This window comes from Dunckerocampus dactyliophorus, chromosome 1 (assembly GCF_027744805.1).
Source record: "Dunckerocampus dactyliophorus isolate RoL2022-P2 chromosome 1, RoL_Ddac_1.1, whole genome shotgun sequence".
Classification (NCBI taxonomy): domain Eukaryota; kingdom Metazoa; phylum Chordata; class Actinopteri; order Syngnathiformes; family Syngnathidae; genus Dunckerocampus; species Dunckerocampus dactyliophorus.
In genome coordinates, this window is record NC_072819.1 from 29,517,511 (window position 1) to 29,536,993 (window position 19,483).

Sequence of the window (19,483 nt, forward strand, 5' to 3'; positions counted from 1 at the left end):
AAGACACAAGATTCCTTTCGAATAGAACATGTGCAGAACACAAATGAATATTCCTTTTGATTGGGACATCCCGATAGGCGTATACATGAACCAGTTTTCGGGTTAGAAAAGGAGTAACCCAGGGGTAATATTCCTTCCTAATAGAATTGAATTGACTGTGTACAGCAGCATGCATGCCAGTATGCACATTCTCACCGCCTGTGGATTTTTATACATGTCCAAAAATACGTGGGAAGTTGGTTTATACATTTAGCCCCTGGTCGGGATGCCTCTCAGATGCCTCCCTGTCCAGGGCACGTCTGACTGGTAGGTGACCAAGACATGTTGGAGAGACTATGTCTCTCAACTGGCCTGGGAACTCCTCGGACTCCGCCGGGAGGAGCTGGATGAAGTAGCCGGCGAGAGGGAAGTCTGGGCTTCTCTTATTAGGCTACTGACCCAACCTCGGATAAGCGGTTGAAGATGGCTGGATGGATGGATGGATCAATTCCAAACACTGTCATACATGTAGCTGATGTTTTATTGATGGAGGAGGAGCAAAAGTGCTGCCATTCAAGTCATCATTTACATGCAACATACACTGTTGTTAGAAACTGCCTTGCATAAAATTTCAATCCATTAAATAGCTGAATATGAAATCAAAGTAGAGTGTTGGTCTACAGCTCATTGCGGAGGAGGTAGCGATGGTTTGGCTTCAGGTCCACCTCGACGGGGAAATGATCGCTCACCTCCAGGGCCTAAAGTTTCAGCAATAAAAAAAGCGTAATGTATAAATCCAGAGAGAGAAGTACCTTCCTGTGCATGCCATTACCTCCTCTTCTGATAGATGAAAAGTCTCTTTAAAGTTGAACGGTTGAGCCGACCCGGGCACTATAGTGGAAATAATCTCACGGCCACGGACAATGATCCTGGTCAGAAGAGAAAAAGTTAACTGTAACTTTTCATGCATGCTGCAGAAAACCTGTCCTGATGAGATACAATGCACCAAAAATGATGAATTTTGCTAGAAATGTAGCTATTTCTAGAAACATAGAATACATGTACTTGTATTTAATATTGTGAGAGCAGGTTCTGTCATTTGTAATAGATCGTGAACATGCTTTGGCATCCTGACTCTCAAATTCCATACCACTCAATCCGACCTGTCATATGCACAGTGTGTCTTCTCCCGGACGGTTGTGTCGTGCTCGTCTCCAATCAGCCAAACAAATTTGGGATCACTTCTCAGGCGAACAGCTCGCCAACCCTTGATGGTGACGTAGCTGCAGGCGGCGTTCAAGTCCCCTAAGATCATCACATTCTGTAGGCGAACGTAAAGAAAAAGAAAAATGGGGAAGTTTCACATAACTTCCATTTCATCATCAAGCATGTGGTGGAAAGAAAGCAGCAGGAGGATTTGAATGCTAATAAAAAAAAGCACCTCTGTCTTCCACTTCCTGTAGATCTCTCTGAACACAATATACAGTTCGTCCATCTCCTTCAAGGCAGTTTTGGGACTGGTATGTTGGCCAATTAGAACGAGATCCTTAATTACTAAAAAAAACAACAACAAAAACAAGCAAAAAGTAGAGTTTGTCTGGGATGATATACTTCAGTAAAAATTTGTTTTATTATTCATTCATTTTTTATACTGCCTGTCCTCACTGGGGTCACCGGTAAGCTGGAGCCTATCCCAGTTGATTTCATGCAAGAGGCATGGTACACCCTGGCCAGTCAATCACAAGGCACATATAGACAAACAACCATTCACACTCACATTCATACCTATGGACAATTTAGATCTCCAGTTAAACTAACATGCATGTTTTTGTGGTGTGGGAGGAAACCGGAGTACCTGAGGTGTGGACTCGAGTCACGCAACTTGGACTTGAGTCAGACACGAGTCACAATCTTACTGACTTTGGACTCGAGTTGACAATATCATCAAAGACTTGCTACTCAACTTGGACTTTGACATCAATGACTCGAGACTTGACTCAGACTTTAGTGTGATGACATGAAAATACTTGGACTTTTCAGTGAGTGTGTTGAGTAAAATGTGTCCCCATTCCAAGTATTCCACTAACGTGATGCTTATTATGTCATTTCCAGCAAGACACCACATTTTCCCACAGAATCTGCCTCATTGAACGCATCTATGAACGTCAAATCAGGTTTAGGAACAAACAACAAGGGTGTGGTTTACATTCCTCTGAGCACCACACTGCTGGAGAGTGGCAGTGATTAACACCGGGATGTGTCAACATGCTACCCAGGAGGATTTCATTTGCATTCGAGGTCATGTGATTTGAAACACTTACCAGTGCTTATGACTTCCAAGCCTATGACTTGCAAAACACTGACTTTGTTTTACACTGGAGAAAACCCACACATGCTGTGGGAGAACATGCAAACTCCGCTAGGAGATGCCCAAGCAGAGATTCCAACTCTCCATCTCCTGACTGTGAGGCTGACATGCTAACCAGTAGACAACCATATAATAGTAATCATTTAAGCAATATTTAAGGAAAATAACAAAATAAAAAGTGTACAATACAATCTTGTTACTTCTACAGCAGCAGTTGAGAAGAATCCCCCCAAAATTTCAAACCAGCGTGCGTCCGCACAGCTGCACCAGCTGCCATCCTTTACATAAGCACCACAAGCTCCACAAAATATGCTTGAGGAAATCAGTTTTTCTGGGAGTGCGGGTGCCACACTTTAAAACCCCCTGATCTACAGAAACGTAACATTCTGTATTCTATGGGACAGGGATTCTCAACTGGTGTAACCCGCCTGTTCCAGCCAGCCCTGCGTTCTGCCTGGGCTCAAAACAGTGCCGGCACAATTAGAGTTGAGAGCGCTAGGCATCGAGCTAAATGCTCTGACCTGTCAACTCCATGTTTAGTGTGACTCTTAAGGCATCAGGGAGTAAGGTTTATCAATGTACTTACGTATGCACAGTCACGATGGCTGGCACCCATTACACTGGGACCCCCGTTTTCCCAAGCGTCAGTAAGTCATCACCCACTTTTATACCAGTCGCATTCTATAAAAACTAATTCTCTATGAGTTCTAAAAATATAGCTAGATAGCCTTGAGCTAATGGATATAGATATACTGTATGGTATTACTGTTTGTCTGACTGTCATCTTTCCGTTTCAGTCCACCTTCAGACACTGCCAAGGTCTTTCATCTGACCTGCTGTAGTTGAGGAAGATGGCTACAAAAAAAAGAAAAATAGAATATTCTGTCCACATTGCGCATCAAGCATTTACACTACTTACAAAAATTGGGCATATTCAGCTTTTGGGTGAGCTCCTTGTTAGAGAACAAAAAGTGGACATGTGCGTTCAAACGTTAGGGACTGTGGTAGTGAATTTTAGGTTCATCTTGAAATTTCACCCAACCTTTTTGTGAGTATACTAGGTTCTCTACTTACGAACATCCAATTTGCGGACATTCGGAGATATGAACGCAAGCTGACTGGTCTATATTTTCATGTATTTTGCCTTGTAGTAACTCCATATTTATACTACTACATGCTTGACCAGTAGAGGGCACTGTGACACTGCTAATGGGACCAACAGGAGAGGAAGACGAGAGAGAGAGAGAGAGAGAGAGAGAGAGAGAGAGATAGAGAGGAAGGCTAAATTGTAGTTGTACGATACAACCCGGACAGAGCGTGTGATTAAAGTTTATGAAGAGTTAATAGGTCTGCTTAATTCTACACCACCCACAGAACACTACCTCTTTTAGAAGAGTCTAACGACGACGACCATTTGTCCTTTTTTTTCAATAACTCCTCCTCCAACTCCACCACAACGACGTATGCTCGACCACTCCTCTTCAAAGGTAAATAACATTTATCATTATGTATTATTATATCATTTTTATTATTGTTTTTTTAATTAATTATCCTCATTTAATATTACTACTGCATCCAAACTCATATTTACATACATACGCATATATATGTAGTATATAGTACCTATATCATTGGTAATATTACCTTTTGTTGGACTTACGAACAAATCGACTTGCAAACGGTCGTCTGGAACCAATTGTGTTCGTAAGTTGGGAACCTAGTGTAGTGTGTTTTTGTAGTGTGCAAAAGAATGTTTCTCAGTTGTGGCCACCCCCTTACTGACACATTATATTGTATGTATATACCATCATACTGTATATCATCTAAGATACCATAACTGTAATGTTGGTATTAGTGTGAGAGTGATCATTTGTTTAGTTTACATGTGGTGGGAGAGTGAAAGCGAATGATGAAAGGCTCTCTGGAGAAGACTTCAGTGTCATTGGTCCCCTCTGGCTCAAGTTTAGAGTACTGGTACTGCTCCTTGACCTTCAGCACATTGTTTCTGTGGAGGTGATGGGACAGACAAAATATTAACATGAGGACGACCTTCGCCTGACATTTTCACATCAATGCAACCTGTTGAAACCCTTTTTACCTATAAATGTAGACATACTGTTCCTTATAGCTTTTCCTTCCCAGTCTCTCACTTTCCACGTAGGAATATGAGTTAGAGATGTCAAACCTGCAGACAAAGGGTGCGTTCACGCTTCAAGTTTGGTTGGGTGAAAAGAAACTCGGTTCACTTGAGCGCAAATGTGAATTCTACACGGATCAAAGCCATGGCCGAGCGATAAAATGCCAGCAGAAAGAAGGCATAAATGAGAAATATGGAAGAAAACATGCATCGGAAGTGCTGTCTCTGTTGCTCTTTAAAAGTGTCTTTTAGAAGCTTTTTATGAAATCCAAGTTGGTAAATATATCAGAATATAAAAAATAAAATACAAATTAAATTCTGCAGATGGAAATTTGGTTTGGAATATTTGAATTACGTCATAAATATGTCAGTCAATCAAGTCCTTACTTTATTCATATGGTTTTACTGCTCATCCTTTGGTCCCATGACAGAATACCAGCGTGAACGCTAAAGCAAAATGCACCAAAGTACGCACCAAGTAGGCCTATCACATTTTTTGTCCAGTCCAAAATACCGAATATTGAACAATCATTTCTTTTTCATTTGACAAACCTGTTAAGCTCTTTTACTAGGGCTTGCATTGCTCGTCCTTTAGAGTCTCGCACCTCCTGAATGAGACACAAGTCACACCGGGAGAGAATCTTCGGAAAGAAAAAAAAATCCCCAAAAAATCAACTTTGTATTTTGAAGATGATGTTTCAGTGGTAAGAATATTATACCTTCATAAGAATCCCCATGACTTTCTTGTTGTTTGCCTTGGATTCACCAAAACTTTGCACGTTAAAAGCGCAGATCTTAAGTGAAAACACAACATTTGCTGCAACGCACAGACCCACAACAAGCACCAGACCTGCAGTCCTCATCTTGTGACGGATTATTGCCCTGGAAGTCAAAGAAGAGCCCTCTCGTTTCAGGATGAATATGAAGCACAATCCAGGTACCTACATCGTCTTACCTCCAGCATGAGCGCCTTCCAGCTAGTATCCATGTGAGGGATGGTGGGGAACATGCAGGTAAAAGGGACTGTAATGGTTGTGCTGCGTCAGTGCCAGATGATAATAGAGCTTTATCTGGAACTGTTTAAAAAGACCCTCAACACAATCAACAATGGCCACATGACCACACAATGAATTCAGCTTTCAGTGGTTTTTTTTCCCGTCTCTTTAAAGATGATTATGTCTTCTGCAAATGTTTCTGTAGTATTCAGGTAGATGGATAGTACTTGTAGTAGGGGCAAGTGATGCCGTGATCATACCCATAGAACTATCATTCATATAGCAATATACACTTTCTTAGCATTTTTCAACCTCTATTATAAGGATTGACACACTTGGGGAGAGCCAGTAGGAATAATCCTAATCGTTATGATTAAGGAGTCATACCAATAACTTTTATTAATTAGATTATCATGGTTAAGTAGAAATTCCCCATAGAATCTATTAGTATTATAAATACATGATTGAAATATTTGCCAGAGTATTGTAGTGACAAAGGTGAGGTTAGTCTGACAAAGACACACTATTGAAGTAAAGCATTAGTACTTTAAAGAATTTCATTATTAGTAATAAAATACCACTGCTACTACAACTACTCATTTTAAATATTTTTATAATTATTTTCCAGTTCACTGTATGTGAATACGTCTTGTATTACTCGGATTACTTGCCCCATAAAGTGGAATGTCATCAAAATGACCATTTTTTAATATCAAGACGTATACCTATTACTACTTATTCCAGCTGTAACCGCCAACATCAGCCGCACAATCAGATATTTTTGCATTGTTTAAAAAAATGTATTTATTTAACCTTTTTACACATACTGTATAACAGTGGTTCCCAAAATTTTCACAGTCCCGTACCCCTTTAAACATCAGACTGGAAGTCATGTACCCTCTACTCACTTAAAAAACATAAACCATACAATGAAACATCTTTGATATATTATTAAATATATTATAAATGATGACATATTTAAAAAATCCCGTGTCTTGGTTTTCAACTGCTCACATAGGCTACTAATTTAAAAGGGAGAGGGTATTAGAGGGGTAAGATATTCCCTGGCAGGTTTGTCTTCTGTTTAGTGAATTTATTTATAACACGTGGTGACAAGCTGTGCTTTGTAAATAATCAGTACAATGCTAATGTTACATGTAAACATAACTAAAAATAATTATGAAAACAAAGGCACATAACGTACAGAAATCAATAAGGTCATGAATTCAATACAAGCTTTATAACTGAGCCAAATGGACATATGAGCATATAGCATGAGATTATGCACCAAGCAAATGCACAGTAGCACACAGCTGACATTACTAAAGCTCACTTCTGTGACATTTACACACAGTATTATCATTTGTGAACAAGGACGACGTGAAAGAAAGAATAGAAAATACACGTCTGTCTGTGCAGCGTTGGAGAAAGTCATACACATACTGTGAGTCTCAGTCTGCGTCACACATGGTGTGTTCAAGGGCCGCCAAACAAAGTAGTAGAAACATTATTTGCGAAAGCATACATGTACTTACATGTGCAAAACTGGGAGCTTTCTAACAAAGACAGTGCATCCAGTCAAAAAACAAATGACAGCTCACAAAACACACTGATTAGTCACAGCACCACGTAAGAAGACAGATCTCATTTAGCAATCAATAGAAATGATCTTGAAAAATCTTCAAGATTAAACACTTTTAATGCACAACGGCGTCATCAAACGTACTTATTTGTTCATCTGATGCACACACAACAACTGGCTGTGGCTGTTCACATGAGGCATTACATAAATCTCAGTGTTCGGCACTAATGTAGTTAATTTTTATTCACGTACCCCCTAAGGCAATCTGCGTACCCCTAGGGGTACTCGTACCGCACTTTGGGAACCGAGGCTGTATCGTACACGCCCCTCATCTATTCTATCACACACATCCAAACACAAGGTACGCCAAGCCCAACAAGCAACACATTTGCAGACAAAAGGACTACTACTCTCCAAATGTAACTTGGTCAAAATGGCCTAAAACAGCCTGGGTTTTTGGGGGAGGTCATTTGCATGAAATAATCTTCAATTCGTCTCCCAATGTCAGAGTGGAGGTCCTCCATTTGCTCCCTGGAAGGTAGATGCCACAGCCACAGCACAGTAGCTCCACCCACAACTAGCAGAAGAAGAAAGAGGATGAAGAGGACCAGGATGACACACAGACTCCACCAGGACACACGCAATATCTGCAGGAAGAGGGGAAAAATGCATCATGGAGGAGGGGAGGAACAGCATTTTCGGATGACACGGCAACAGCAAATATGTAATCTGCAGGGCCAAACACACACGCACACGCATACGTACACCGCTCACCGGTCTGTTACGGTGGTGGCTGACTTGCCGTAGCTCTTCTCTGCACTGTGACAACCTAGTTTGGCTGGACTGAAACTCTTGCTCCATTGTATGTAACTCCGTCTGCAAGGACTCACACTGTGAACAATGCAGAAAGTCATAATTCATAAAATAACCACAATCCATCCATTTTCTATTCTGCTTGTCCTCATTAGGGTCACGGGTCAGCTGGTGCCTATCCCAGCTGATTGGGGTGAAAGGTGGGGTACACCCCGAACTGGTCGCCAGCCAATCGCAGGGCACATATAGACAAACAATTATTCACACTCACATTCATACCTATGGACAATTTAGAGTCACCAAAACATGCATGTTAGGTTAATTGGAGACTCTAAATGGTCCATAGGTATGAATGTGCTTGTGAATGGTTGTTTGTCTATATGTGCCCTGCGATTGGCTGGCGACCAGTCTCGGCCAAAGTCAGCTGGGATAGGCTCAAGCATACCCACGACCGTAGTGAGGATAAGCGGCACAGAAGGTGGATTGATAGTTGGAATATTTCAATAAAAGTAAGTTATTTTATGCAAATAAAGTTGTAATGTTACAAGAAAGCAATTGTAATTTTACTAAAATAAAGCAGAAATTTGAATAAGAATTAAATAAATTCATCGAACTAAAGTTGGAATGTTGTGAAAAAAACGTTTTAATTTTACAGGAATAAATTTGTACTTTTACAAGTATAATGTTAATACAATATTACAAGAAAAAACTAGTCATTTTACTAGGACTAGGAATGTTCATGATTTTGTTACACTTTCGTATTGACAAATAATGAAATTAGTATGTTCACTGTGATTGTGTAAACGCGTGTGTGTATGTTCCTGAGAAAAGCACTTGAACATCTCATCAGTTGTTGGCTTTGTCCTGGTTCATCAATCACAAGTGTTTTTAACAAATATCTTCTGATATGAATATACGGTAGCTCTCAGAAAAACAATCAGCTGGTCTCAGATTTGAGAGTAGACAAGATGATACAATTTTGGAGGCCCATGCCTACAGTACGTGTTGTACTTACCTCTTTCTCCTTTAATCTGAGTTCCTTCTGAGTGTAAAGAAGCTGCTCCTCCAACAAGTCAGAGTCCCTCTTCGATCCTTCTTCCTCCGGTGTCCTCTCAACCATTACGTCTCTCTTTGGCTTTGCTTCTTCCTCTGGTGTCTTCTGAACCACCCCATCCTTTTCCTCGATGTTGCCATCTTGCAAAGTGGAAATGTTTCAAGTGACTTATCCAAATGGAAGGTGGTTATACAGTATCTTACCGCTACAGCTCCGCTGTTTGTCTCTGAGAAATTGGTTGTACTCTTCCAGCAGGCCAATGTTGAACTGCAGCTCGTTCTTCTCTTGTCTCAGTGACACCAGCTCCTCTGTCAGTGCCGCCTCTCTGCATCTGGACAGCTGCGCAACAGTTTTCACTCGAAGTACAAATGTTTGAACGACACTTATACAATACATATTCTTTGTATCATTTATCTGGGAATACCTCAATTTGGACTTGCTGCTGACGCAGCTGATCAGTGCTGAAGTCTTGTTGCTGCCGGAGCTTTTCACACGTATGCATGAGCTCCTTGTAAAGGTCCTGCAACCTCAGGACGTCCACCTTTGCAGTATTCAGTGCTTCCTGGTGACACACAGTTTGATACTGCATGAAAGGCTAATGTTTATTACCTCCACTAAGGTAGCGCTGGTTTCATCTGCATGGGTTTGTGTGCAACTTCCTATCTAAACCTACATTTTTATCTTTAATGGTTATTGGTTTTAATTGATGAAATATTCCCATTTAAATAAAATGTCATATTTTTTATGAATTATGAATAAAAATATTAAATTGTAACATGAACAAATTTGATTAGTAAAAAAATCATACCTTTAACACATCAAATTTGACTTTAATCTTAACATAGAAAATGTAACATATATAAAAAAATCTAATTCACCAAACTCAGATGCTAATATTTTTACTCCAAATATGTAAATCTGTAAGAAGCATTAATGTTTTCTTTTCAGTCAATTCCACGGAATTGTAAATTTCAATGTCAGTTAAACAAAATGACTGTAATGTAACCTATACTGATTTTTATGTTGGACCGGCCAAACGATTCCAATTATTAAATTATTATAAATAAAATGATTGCTAAATTGCAATATTTTATGTATTATTCATAATATTTTTAGTTCAGACTGTGTTCAACACTTTAGTCAGTTAAGCAGAAAAAAAAATTGTATTGAACTAAAATAATGAAATTGTTACTATAATAATGTCACCCATTGTGTTAGTTCAATACAAAAAATATGTAAATATACCATGTGTAACAAGATGATCTACAGTAAAGTTAGTGTATTTCATTTTTTTTTACATGACCACGATTCACATTAATGCTCCGTGTAGGTGTGAGTACCCCCGTCTTGCTGAGTGCCTCATTTTTCTCCTGGGCAAACTTATGGGTCTTCTCCTCAAACATCACTTTCTGCTTTTTCATTTGGAGCACCAGTTTCCTCGTTGCGTCCTTTGGAAACCTCTGCAAGGACATGCATGCTTAGATATACCCCCACCTCAAATGCTTGCTCAGTTGTCGTTTTTCATACCTGCACGTAAGGTTGCAGCTGTGCCTCGAGGACCTTAATCTTGTTTCTCAGCACGTCTTCGTTGGAGCGACTCTGTGGTTTGGAAAGGAAATGAGTGCTGCACATTGAAAAGAAATGATTTATGTACAAAACATTTACTTGTGCAACTTGACACACTATAGATTAGATTAGATAGAACTTTATTGATCCTCTGAGTGTGTGCCCTCGGGGAAATTAATAGCAACAACGCTATAGGCAGGAAACAAGACTTGCCACTTAATGCATTTTGATTTTAAAAAAATAATAGAAAAGATCTAAATAGTTAAGATAAAGCAAAACACCATTACAGTATTTCCATTTTAATCAATGCAATCAATCAGAAAGACATACAGTAACATGCACTAGTGGCAGTGCCCTAGACATAAAATTGTTTTATATTCTTTATATCTTCCTGTCATTCAGCATAACGGCTACAAATGGAATACAGTATTTGTAATTGGGGCAGTCTTGCTCGAGCTGAATGAACTCTGCCTAGCAACAAGCATCTGAGAAATCATGTCACGTACAGTATACAGTGTATATACTGTATTTTTTTTCATGTGAACACGCTATTGGTAAATATCTTTCTTTGCAGCACCTTTCCTGTGCATTCATCAGTACAGACAAGAGTGAAGACAGGAAGCTCAAAGCAACCGCACAAGCTCTTCCTGAGTTGACAGCTGTCATCCTCTTGATGGTGACTGTGACAAGTCTTCAACATGGCTGTACACAACATCAAACGTGTTACTGCTTACCTTCCACACTGTGTTGGAGGTGTTGAGAAGCTGTGCTATGCTCTCCTGCAGGGCTGCCAGTTTCTTCTTGATGGTCTCCTCCCTCCACAAGGCCTCCTAGATAGAGGACAAGGAACACGGGTAATGGAGATGTCACTATCTATGTGACACTCACCCTAAATGTAATGCACGTCTTTACTGTATGTAAAGGTACAGTATTTATAAATACTGTATGTATATATATATATACATACAGTACTTACAGTATATATACACTAGGTCCCCAACTTACGAACATCCGACTTTTGAACATTCGCGGATACGAACACAAGCCGACTGGTCTATATTTTATTTTATTTTGCCTTGTAGTCGCTCCATCAGTATTTACACTGCTACTGTACATGCTTGACCAGTAGAGGGCACTGTGACACTGCTAATGGGACTGACAGAGGAAGCGTTAGGCTGGGGAGATAAAGCTAAATTGTACAACCCAGACAGAGCGTGTGATTAAAGTTTATGAAGAGTTAATAAGTCTGCTTAATTCTACACCCCCCACAGAACACTACCTCTTTTAGAAGAGTCTAACGACGACGACGACTTGTCCTTTTTTTCCCAATAACTCCTCCTCCAACTCCACCACAACGACGTATGCTCGACCACTCCTCTTCAAAGGTAAATAACATTTATCATTACGTATTATTATATCATTTTTATTATTGTTTTTTTCATTAATCATCCTCGTTTAATATTACTACTGCATCCAAACTCATATTTACATACATACGCATATATGTATATATGTGTACACGTACATGTAGTACCTATATCATTGGTAAGATGACCTTTTCCCCTACTTAAGAACAATTCGACTTAAGAACGGTCGTCTGGAACCAATTGTGTTCGTAAGTTGAGGACCTGGTGTACAGTATATAGAATATATATACACTGTATATATATATAGAGAGAGAGAGAGATATTTATATATAAATAAATTTCTTTATATTTATATATACAGAAAAAAAATGTATATTTATATATTCTGTTGGAGAAGACAAGCATGGGCAACAAACTCAGCTGATTTGCATTAAAGCTACACACACACAAACACATGCACGCGCACACACACACACACACAAAAATTTGAATGTCATGGAAAAGTTGTTTAATTTCCATAATTCCATTCAAAAAGTTAAACTTTCATAGATTATAGATTCCACAATTTAAACGATTTCAAGTGTTTATTTATTTTTACATAATTTGGGCTTCCAGCTCATAAAACCCACGAAAACAGGAATTCAAAAAATTAGAATACTGTGAAGAAATCACCATTTACTTCTCAGTTTTTGCAGGAAAAAAAAGAAAGAAATTAGGATCACATCAAATCAATCAAAATATGGTACTTTCAAAACAATATGTCAATCTTCAATACTTGGTTGGGAATCCCTTTACCTTAATCACTGCCTCGATGCCACGTGGCATTGAAGCAATCAGCCTGTGGCATTGCCTGGGAGTTATGGAAGCCCAGATTTCCTTGATGCTTGCTGTCAGCTCTTCTTTGTTGTTGGGTCTGGTGCCCCTCATTTTCCTCTTGAGAATACCCCATAGATTCTCAATGGGGTTTAGGTCCGGTGAGTTGGCTGGCCAGTCAAGCACTGTGATGGCATGGGCATCAAACCAGGTTTTGGTGCTTCTGGCGGTATGGGCAGGGGCCAGGTCCTGCTGGAAGATGAAATCTGCATCTCCATACAGATCCTCAACAGAAGGAATCATGAAGTCCTCTAAAACATTCTGGTAGACTGTTGCGGTGACCTTGGATTTAAGAAAGCAGAGTTTACCAACACCTGCACCGGACATTGCACCCCAAATCATGACGGACTGTGGATATTTCACACTGGACCTCAGGCAGCTTGGGTTCTGTTCCTCACCCGCCTTCCTCCAAACCCTTGGACCTTGATTCCCAAATGAAAGGCACACTTTACTTTCATCGGAAAAGAGGACCTTGGACCACTGGCCAACAGTCCAGTCCTTCTTCTCCTTGGCCCAGTGGAGACGCTTCCTACGTTGGCTCAGGTTCAGAAGTGGCTCGACCCGAGGAACCCGACAGTTGTAGCCCATCTCCCGGATGCGTCTGAATGTGGTGGTTTTTGAAGCTGTGACTCCCGCCTCATTCCACTCCTTCTGGATCTCTGCCAGATTCTTGAATCTTCCCTGTTTGATAATCCGCTGAAGCCCACGATCATCTCTTTTGCTGGTGCATCTTCTCCTGCCACATTTTGCCCTTCCTCTAGACTTTCCATTGATATGCTTGGACACAGCACTCTGTGAACAACCAGCCTCCTTAGCTATGAACTTACCCATCCTATGGAGGGTATCAATGATGGTCTTCTGGCCAGTTGTCATGTCTGCAGTTTTCCCCATATTGAACCCAACTGAGACAACTGAACCAAACTGAAGCAATTTAATGACACCTGTGGAAGCCTGTGCAGGTGATTTGAGTTGAGTAGATGATTAGTGTGTGACACTCAGTTTAAAACATTCATGCCCTGCAAAATTTGGGCTGATTTCTTCACAGTATTCTAATTTTTTTAATTCCTGTTTTCGTGGGTTTAATGAGCTGGAAACCCAAATTATGTAAAAATAAACAAATAAATACTTGAAATCGTTTAAATTGTCGGCCCTGAATCTATAATCTATGAAAGTTTAACTTTTTGAATGGAATTATGGAAATTAAACAACTTTTCCATGACATTCAAATTTTTTGGAAAGGGTCTGTACACACACACACACACATATATATATATATATATATATATATACTGTATATACAGTAATCAAAGTAGTAGTCAGAGTGGTTAGCATGTTGGCCACACAGTCGAGATCGGGAAGATCTGGGTTCGAATATGCGTTGGGCATCTCTGTGTGGAGTTTGCATGTTCTCCCCATGTGTGCGTAGGTTTTCTCCGGGTACTCCGGTTTCCTCCCAAAAACATGCATGTTAGGTTAACTGGCCTAAATTGTCCATAGGTATGAAAATGGATGGATGGATGGATACAGCAGTCATCGAAAAATGATTAGACCACCCTTGTTATGAGCTATTTTTGTTGTCATCATTATATTTGTCCAAACAAGTACCTTTACTTGTAGCAGGCATTAAAATGAACAAGAAACTAAAGAAACAAGGGCGATCTAATAATTTTTTCCATGGCTGTATATAAAATGGGATGTCAGCTTTTTGGAACAAAAAGAAAAACCAAAAAAACAAATGAATTCCTTCTTCCTTCAACAATACAACAACACAGAACATGAACCACCTACCTGCAAGTAATCTTGTAACTGCAGAACATCCTGGAAAACAAAAATGGAGATCATTGCACCGTTATATTTCTGACAAGTGATGTTTGTGAAACTCACGGATTCTTTGATGGTCACAAGGCCAGACCTGCATGAATAAATGAATGAATGAATGAACGCGCTTTAATGCCACTCTCATATACAGTGTATGATATATTGGGGTGTCACGAGACAGTTCACGAGACGAGATGAGACGATGCACAAGATTTTGAAAAAATATTTATATATTTAATATTTATTTATATATATATATATATATATATATATATATATATTGAATATTTATAAATATATGACAATATATTGCAATCTACTCATTTATTTTCAACTATGTTACAATCTTCTGCACTCACACTGTGTGTATGCCAGCGGCCTCCACCCACTGAGACAAAGAGACTGTATGTCTGACTGTTCATGCCGTTGTTCTATGGAGCAACGGCATTGAGCTCTCTTCCTGCCTGTTTGGAGGCAAGAGACAAGGAAATCAGACACGTGTGCACAGGGCAATATAGTGAGGGCAACAAAATTATTGAGTTCATGTTCATTTATTGTGTGATTAATTAATTTATTTTAAAGTCTGGTTATTTAATTTATTTCATATCATCCCAAGCCTAGTGACCACGAGAATTTTTTTTTCCGAACAAGAAATCTTTGTCATGTTTTCATCTCGTGACACCCCTACGATATATATTTCCCTGGGACACCACTCACTCTGTTTGAACACCTGCCTCGCTCCTCATCTTTGTGGCATCTTGGAGACAAACAGAGCTTTAATATAAAACACAGCAAAAACTTTTGACATAACTCTGCCACTCACCAATGATTGTTTCATGTGTGATGTTCTCCATTGTGATGTCTTCCATGGAGGAAGATGCTTCCTCCATCAACATCATCATCATCTGCTGCAACCATGAGAACAGAAGATGATCATGAAAGCCACAGTGTTGAAATCAATTAAGAGGCAATGAATGATGAATAACCACCCAGTCGTCTGTGTTTGGGCTGCTTTGTAGACTCCAGGACGAGCCTGAGTAGGAGAACCACTCTGATGAAGAACCTCTTATACTCTTGGACGCCAACGGACTCAAAAGAGACCTCCTCCTCAGAAACTCAGTCTGTCTCTTTTCCTTGAGTCGATGTTTTAACAGTACCGTGTCGTCGTCTCTCGCAGGGCTCCGACATGACGTCACGTTCGTGCGTCTTCGTAGCTGCTCATGTTTCTCTGTTCTGATCTCCAGTTTGCGATCAAAGTCTTTCAAGGGGGACACTTGGAGTCCACCGCGACAAAGCACGTCCATAGCTTGCACACACACAAATATTAGTTACGTGTCAGGTGCAGAAGTATTAGGAACGTGAGAGTGGTTTTATATAGCCTTTATTCACTACCACAGTGGACTGGAAGTAAAAGACTACTACGTCACTAGTGTACACTTACATCCAGTGGTGGTTCTAGCTTCAATGGCGCCCTGTGCGAGTCCCTCTTTCGATGCACCGCCTTACGTCATACATAAAGCAAAGCTCCATACTTCTTATCTTATGCTGCTTTCTCCTCTTCTTCATTCCTCTTTTTTTTTTTTTTAAATTGTACACCCAATGACTTGGACTTTCTCTTTTCCATGATGTTTTGTTGACACTATATCATCATAACCAATCAACAAGCAGCCAACAGCTAAAGTAACTCATACTGACTCACAATTCCTTCATCTTTGTTATTTAACATTTTCTAAAATAACACGTTTGAGCCTCCAATATATTTCATATTACACAATTTGTTTTATTTTTAAGCATTTGTTTTTTTCACCTTTTAATTAACCGGAGTGCTGGAGCCCAGTGATGAACTGACCCCGCTCATGACTCGGTTTGGTTTTTCCACTTCATGTAAGCAGTATGTGGGCGCTAGTAGCTAGAATCCTACATGTAGATCACGCCTATCCAGCATTTTTTTTTAATTTTTTTTTTTTACCCCTCATTCTTGGGGTGCCTCCCAGAGAATGCCGCCCTGGGCAATTGTCCATGTGGCCCTTAGCTACTGTAGAACTGCCACGAAAATATAGTATTTAATGTTTAGGGTTTACAGCTGTTTTACATAAAATCCTGTCATCCCTTACTACATTGCGGTTCCAACATCGTTCCCTCACACAAAATTTGATGAATGAAATGACCGCTGTTTCGTGGTTGACTATGAACTATTATTAGCAAAAAAATATTGAAATACAGGTTATATGTAGTAGTCTGGCCACTAAACATCAGTAATGTTACACTGATGAGACATGGCGTTAGATTACATTGCCTTCACACCGCATCCAGTCAGCCATGGCATGTCCGACATGACAAAGTGAAAAAAAATCTCCTCCCATTCCGTGTGGAAGTGGTAAGTTTTTGGTTACTTTGTCCTTCTTCCCCACTTCGTTTGAAACACTTTCTTAAGTTTAGAATATGTAAATTGGAGAGGCTAACTAGTTAGCTCAGTAGCTTGCTATGCTAGCGGCAAAAAGTATTTGGATGCAGTGACATAGTTGTAAATATGAGCATCATTTTTAAAACTTTGTTGGCTCTATACCCTCACTGGAGTTACCTTCCCCTGCTTGTTTGTGACTTGGTACCTTTTCTCTTCACTAAAAGCAAACACGATAACAGGTGGAGGTTTGAAATCGCCATTTTGCTAATTGCTAGCATGTATATGTATATTTAATGTAAATAAGCATCAATCTAGCACATTTGTTGAAATGTATTTTGTTTATGTTGAATGCCACAGAGAAATTATATAGTATGTTTTGTAAAATTCAAACGCAGTGTTGTTTCATTAAGTATTCAAGATATTTGAGAAATTTGACATGAAAAATGTTTCGTAATTTGGGCTTCTGCTTGTCATTAAGGGGTGATGGTGGGTAGAACCACTGTCATAAAGGATCTTTGACTAGTGTTTTTGTAGTAGGTGCTGCAGTATAAAAGGTGCAGAGGTGTCCAAACTCAACACAATGAGGGCATCAAATCAAATCAAAGGATTTGGGGGACATTTATTATTGTTTGTTTTTTTAAACAGGCTAAAAACAATCTATGTTGATATGCTAACATCTTATATACTGTTTACATTTCAAGGTCTCATTACATTGTGCCTTCTTGCTGTTCTTTGAACTTTTGCTGTTGGTTTTTTTTTTGTTTTCTTGTTTAATTTGCAAAATGCAATCACTTTTTCACACAGGGCCATGTAGGTTTGGATTTTTTTCTCCCTAAATAATAAAATGCGGATAAAACTTGCCCTTGGTTTCATCTGTACTTGAACCAGCTCCAGGCGACATTAGTTGTTTGGTTGTATTGCCATATTTTGCCTAAAACGTGTTCATATTTCAAATGTTTCCTAAGTAAATGTGTGTATGAACATTTACCATGAGATAAATCAAAATAATTTCATTCTCATTTCCACTAATAAACACATATTTCCATTTGCACTGAAGTGTTCAGTGAATATTATAAAGTAACTAGCAAGTGTAGGTGTAATGTACAGTATATGTAATGGCACAAAATTACCTCTAGTTTGTATTGAATTGAGTAACTGCACCAAATGCTACATTAGATAGTTACGCTCGCAAGGACATTTGTTGTAGGTTATTCACTTTCTCTTGCACACAGTGTCTTGCTGGATTCTGAATGGTTGAGGGTGTGCAAAAAAAAAGTGAAATATGCAAGAAAATACAAATATTTTTCAGTAGGTCACCTACCACACCATCATCTCATCCAAACTGTTTCCTTGTACCCATCCATTGTTTTCCTTGAAAGGTTTTCTGGGTTAGGTTTTGCTTGTGTGTCTTCTGTGCTTATGTGCTTTCCGTTGAGCATAACTTTGCAGGAAGTGAAGCACCACGTCATATGTTCCTCTATCTCACCAACCACTCACGCTAAAGACGATGCCATACACGGGTGGGCCCAAAGATTACAAACAGAACATTACCCCTTGCATGCTGCCTGCATAGAACACACCACTTGTGTATGTGTGGGACTTTCTTTTTCATGGATCTCAATAAACTTTGCCGATAATGTAAATGGCTTAAGAACATCAATAACTTTATGAATGAGTCTGTTATTTTATCATGCATAACCAACCCTCTGTTAGATTTGGAGTGGTTATTGTGCTTGGTGTATGTTAATCATCCCCAAACACCCATAATATTATAAACACATTAAGTAATATAACCTGAAATTCTAAGCTTTTTAATGTTTGAAGAATGTAATACCGCATCCCAATAAATGATAACATTGTGCAAAATGTATTTGATTTCAGGAGTTCAATTAAGACAAAGAGACCATTTGAAGGAGCAGTTCATTTTTAGAGCTTGAACCAATAGTTTGCAATATTGAACTTTTTTAATTCTGATTTTATGAGATACTGAACTTGGGGTTTTAATTAGCTCAAACCATGCAACCCCCAGGTGGAGCAGTGGTTCATGCTTCTGCCTTTCATGGCAGGGGACATAGGTTTGATTCCCAGTCAGGAAAGGCCTCCAGTGTACTGGAACCAAACTACTAAAAGAAATTAGCTTCCAAGAATATTTTAAGTCATTGGGATGTGCTAGTATACGCAAGTAGTTATTTAGGTGTCCTTAACTTGCCCTGCTGTAAAACGCCATCCTACTGAGAGTTGTGTCTAATACTTTAGAATCGAATAGAAGTCTTTATTAGTCCTGCGAAATGTGTAAAGTCAAATTTCAGTCCAAAAAATACATAGGTACACCAAGTTATGAAAAATGAGCAGCAGCAGCATACCTGGTTACGGTATGCAAATAACAAATACAGCATATACCTCTGTGATTTGCAACTGTACATGGCTAAATAAATCCAATACATACAAATGCAATGCATACTGAAAGCATTATATCACTCCTTTTCTGATATGCTAGTAGCCTAGTCAGAGCAATGATAATGATTTT

General features: G+C 39.3%; 2 protein-coding genes across 8 annotated transcripts; both read right to left on the bottom strand.

Moving 5' to 3' along the window:
* Nucleotides 1-522: 522 nt before the first annotated feature.
* Nucleotides 523-5,513, bottom strand: dnase1l1l (deoxyribonuclease I-like 1-like). The gene is made up of 9 exons (XM_054780805.1): nucleotides 5,440-5,513; nucleotides 5,204-5,366; nucleotides 5,037-5,125; nucleotides 4,446-4,532; nucleotides 4,231-4,352; nucleotides 1,421-1,533; nucleotides 1,143-1,300; nucleotides 812-908; nucleotides 523-737 (listed from the first exon to the last, which is right to left on the bottom strand). Exons 2-9 carry the CDS (start codon nucleotides 5,345-5,347, stop codon nucleotides 657-659), a joined length of 891 nt encoding a protein of 296 aa, XP_054636780.1. The 5' UTR covers nucleotides 5,348-5,366; nucleotides 5,440-5,513; the 3' UTR covers nucleotides 523-656.
* Nucleotides 5,514-6,328: 815 nt separating this feature from the next.
* Nucleotides 6,329-18,398, bottom strand: LOC129192546 (TRAF3-interacting JNK-activating modulator). Of its 7 annotated transcripts, none has more exons than XM_054796707.1 (14): nucleotides 18,278-18,398; nucleotides 15,542-15,858; nucleotides 15,376-15,460; nucleotides 15,270-15,309; nucleotides 14,619-14,646; nucleotides 14,523-14,552; nucleotides 11,229-11,324; nucleotides 10,456-10,527; nucleotides 10,269-10,388; nucleotides 9,353-9,490; nucleotides 9,132-9,267; nucleotides 8,890-9,068; nucleotides 7,827-7,952; nucleotides 6,329-7,708 (listed from the first exon to the last, which is right to left on the bottom strand). In XM_054796707.1, the coding sequence occupies exons 2-14, from the start codon at nucleotides 15,854-15,856 to the stop codon at nucleotides 7,490-7,492; spliced, it is 1,584 nt and encodes a 527-aa protein (XP_054652682.1). In that variant the 5' UTR covers nucleotides 15,857-15,858; nucleotides 18,278-18,398; the 3' UTR covers nucleotides 6,329-7,489. The 7 variants fall into 7 exon arrangements, with proteins under 7 accessions (XP_054652682.1, XP_054652674.1, XP_054652690.1 ...); XM_054796699.1 differs by having other exon boundaries at nucleotides 15,994-18,374; XM_054796715.1 differs by having other exon boundaries at nucleotides 15,376-15,457; nucleotides 15,542-18,374.
* Between the last annotated feature and the right edge of the window lie 1,085 nt (nucleotides 18,399-19,483).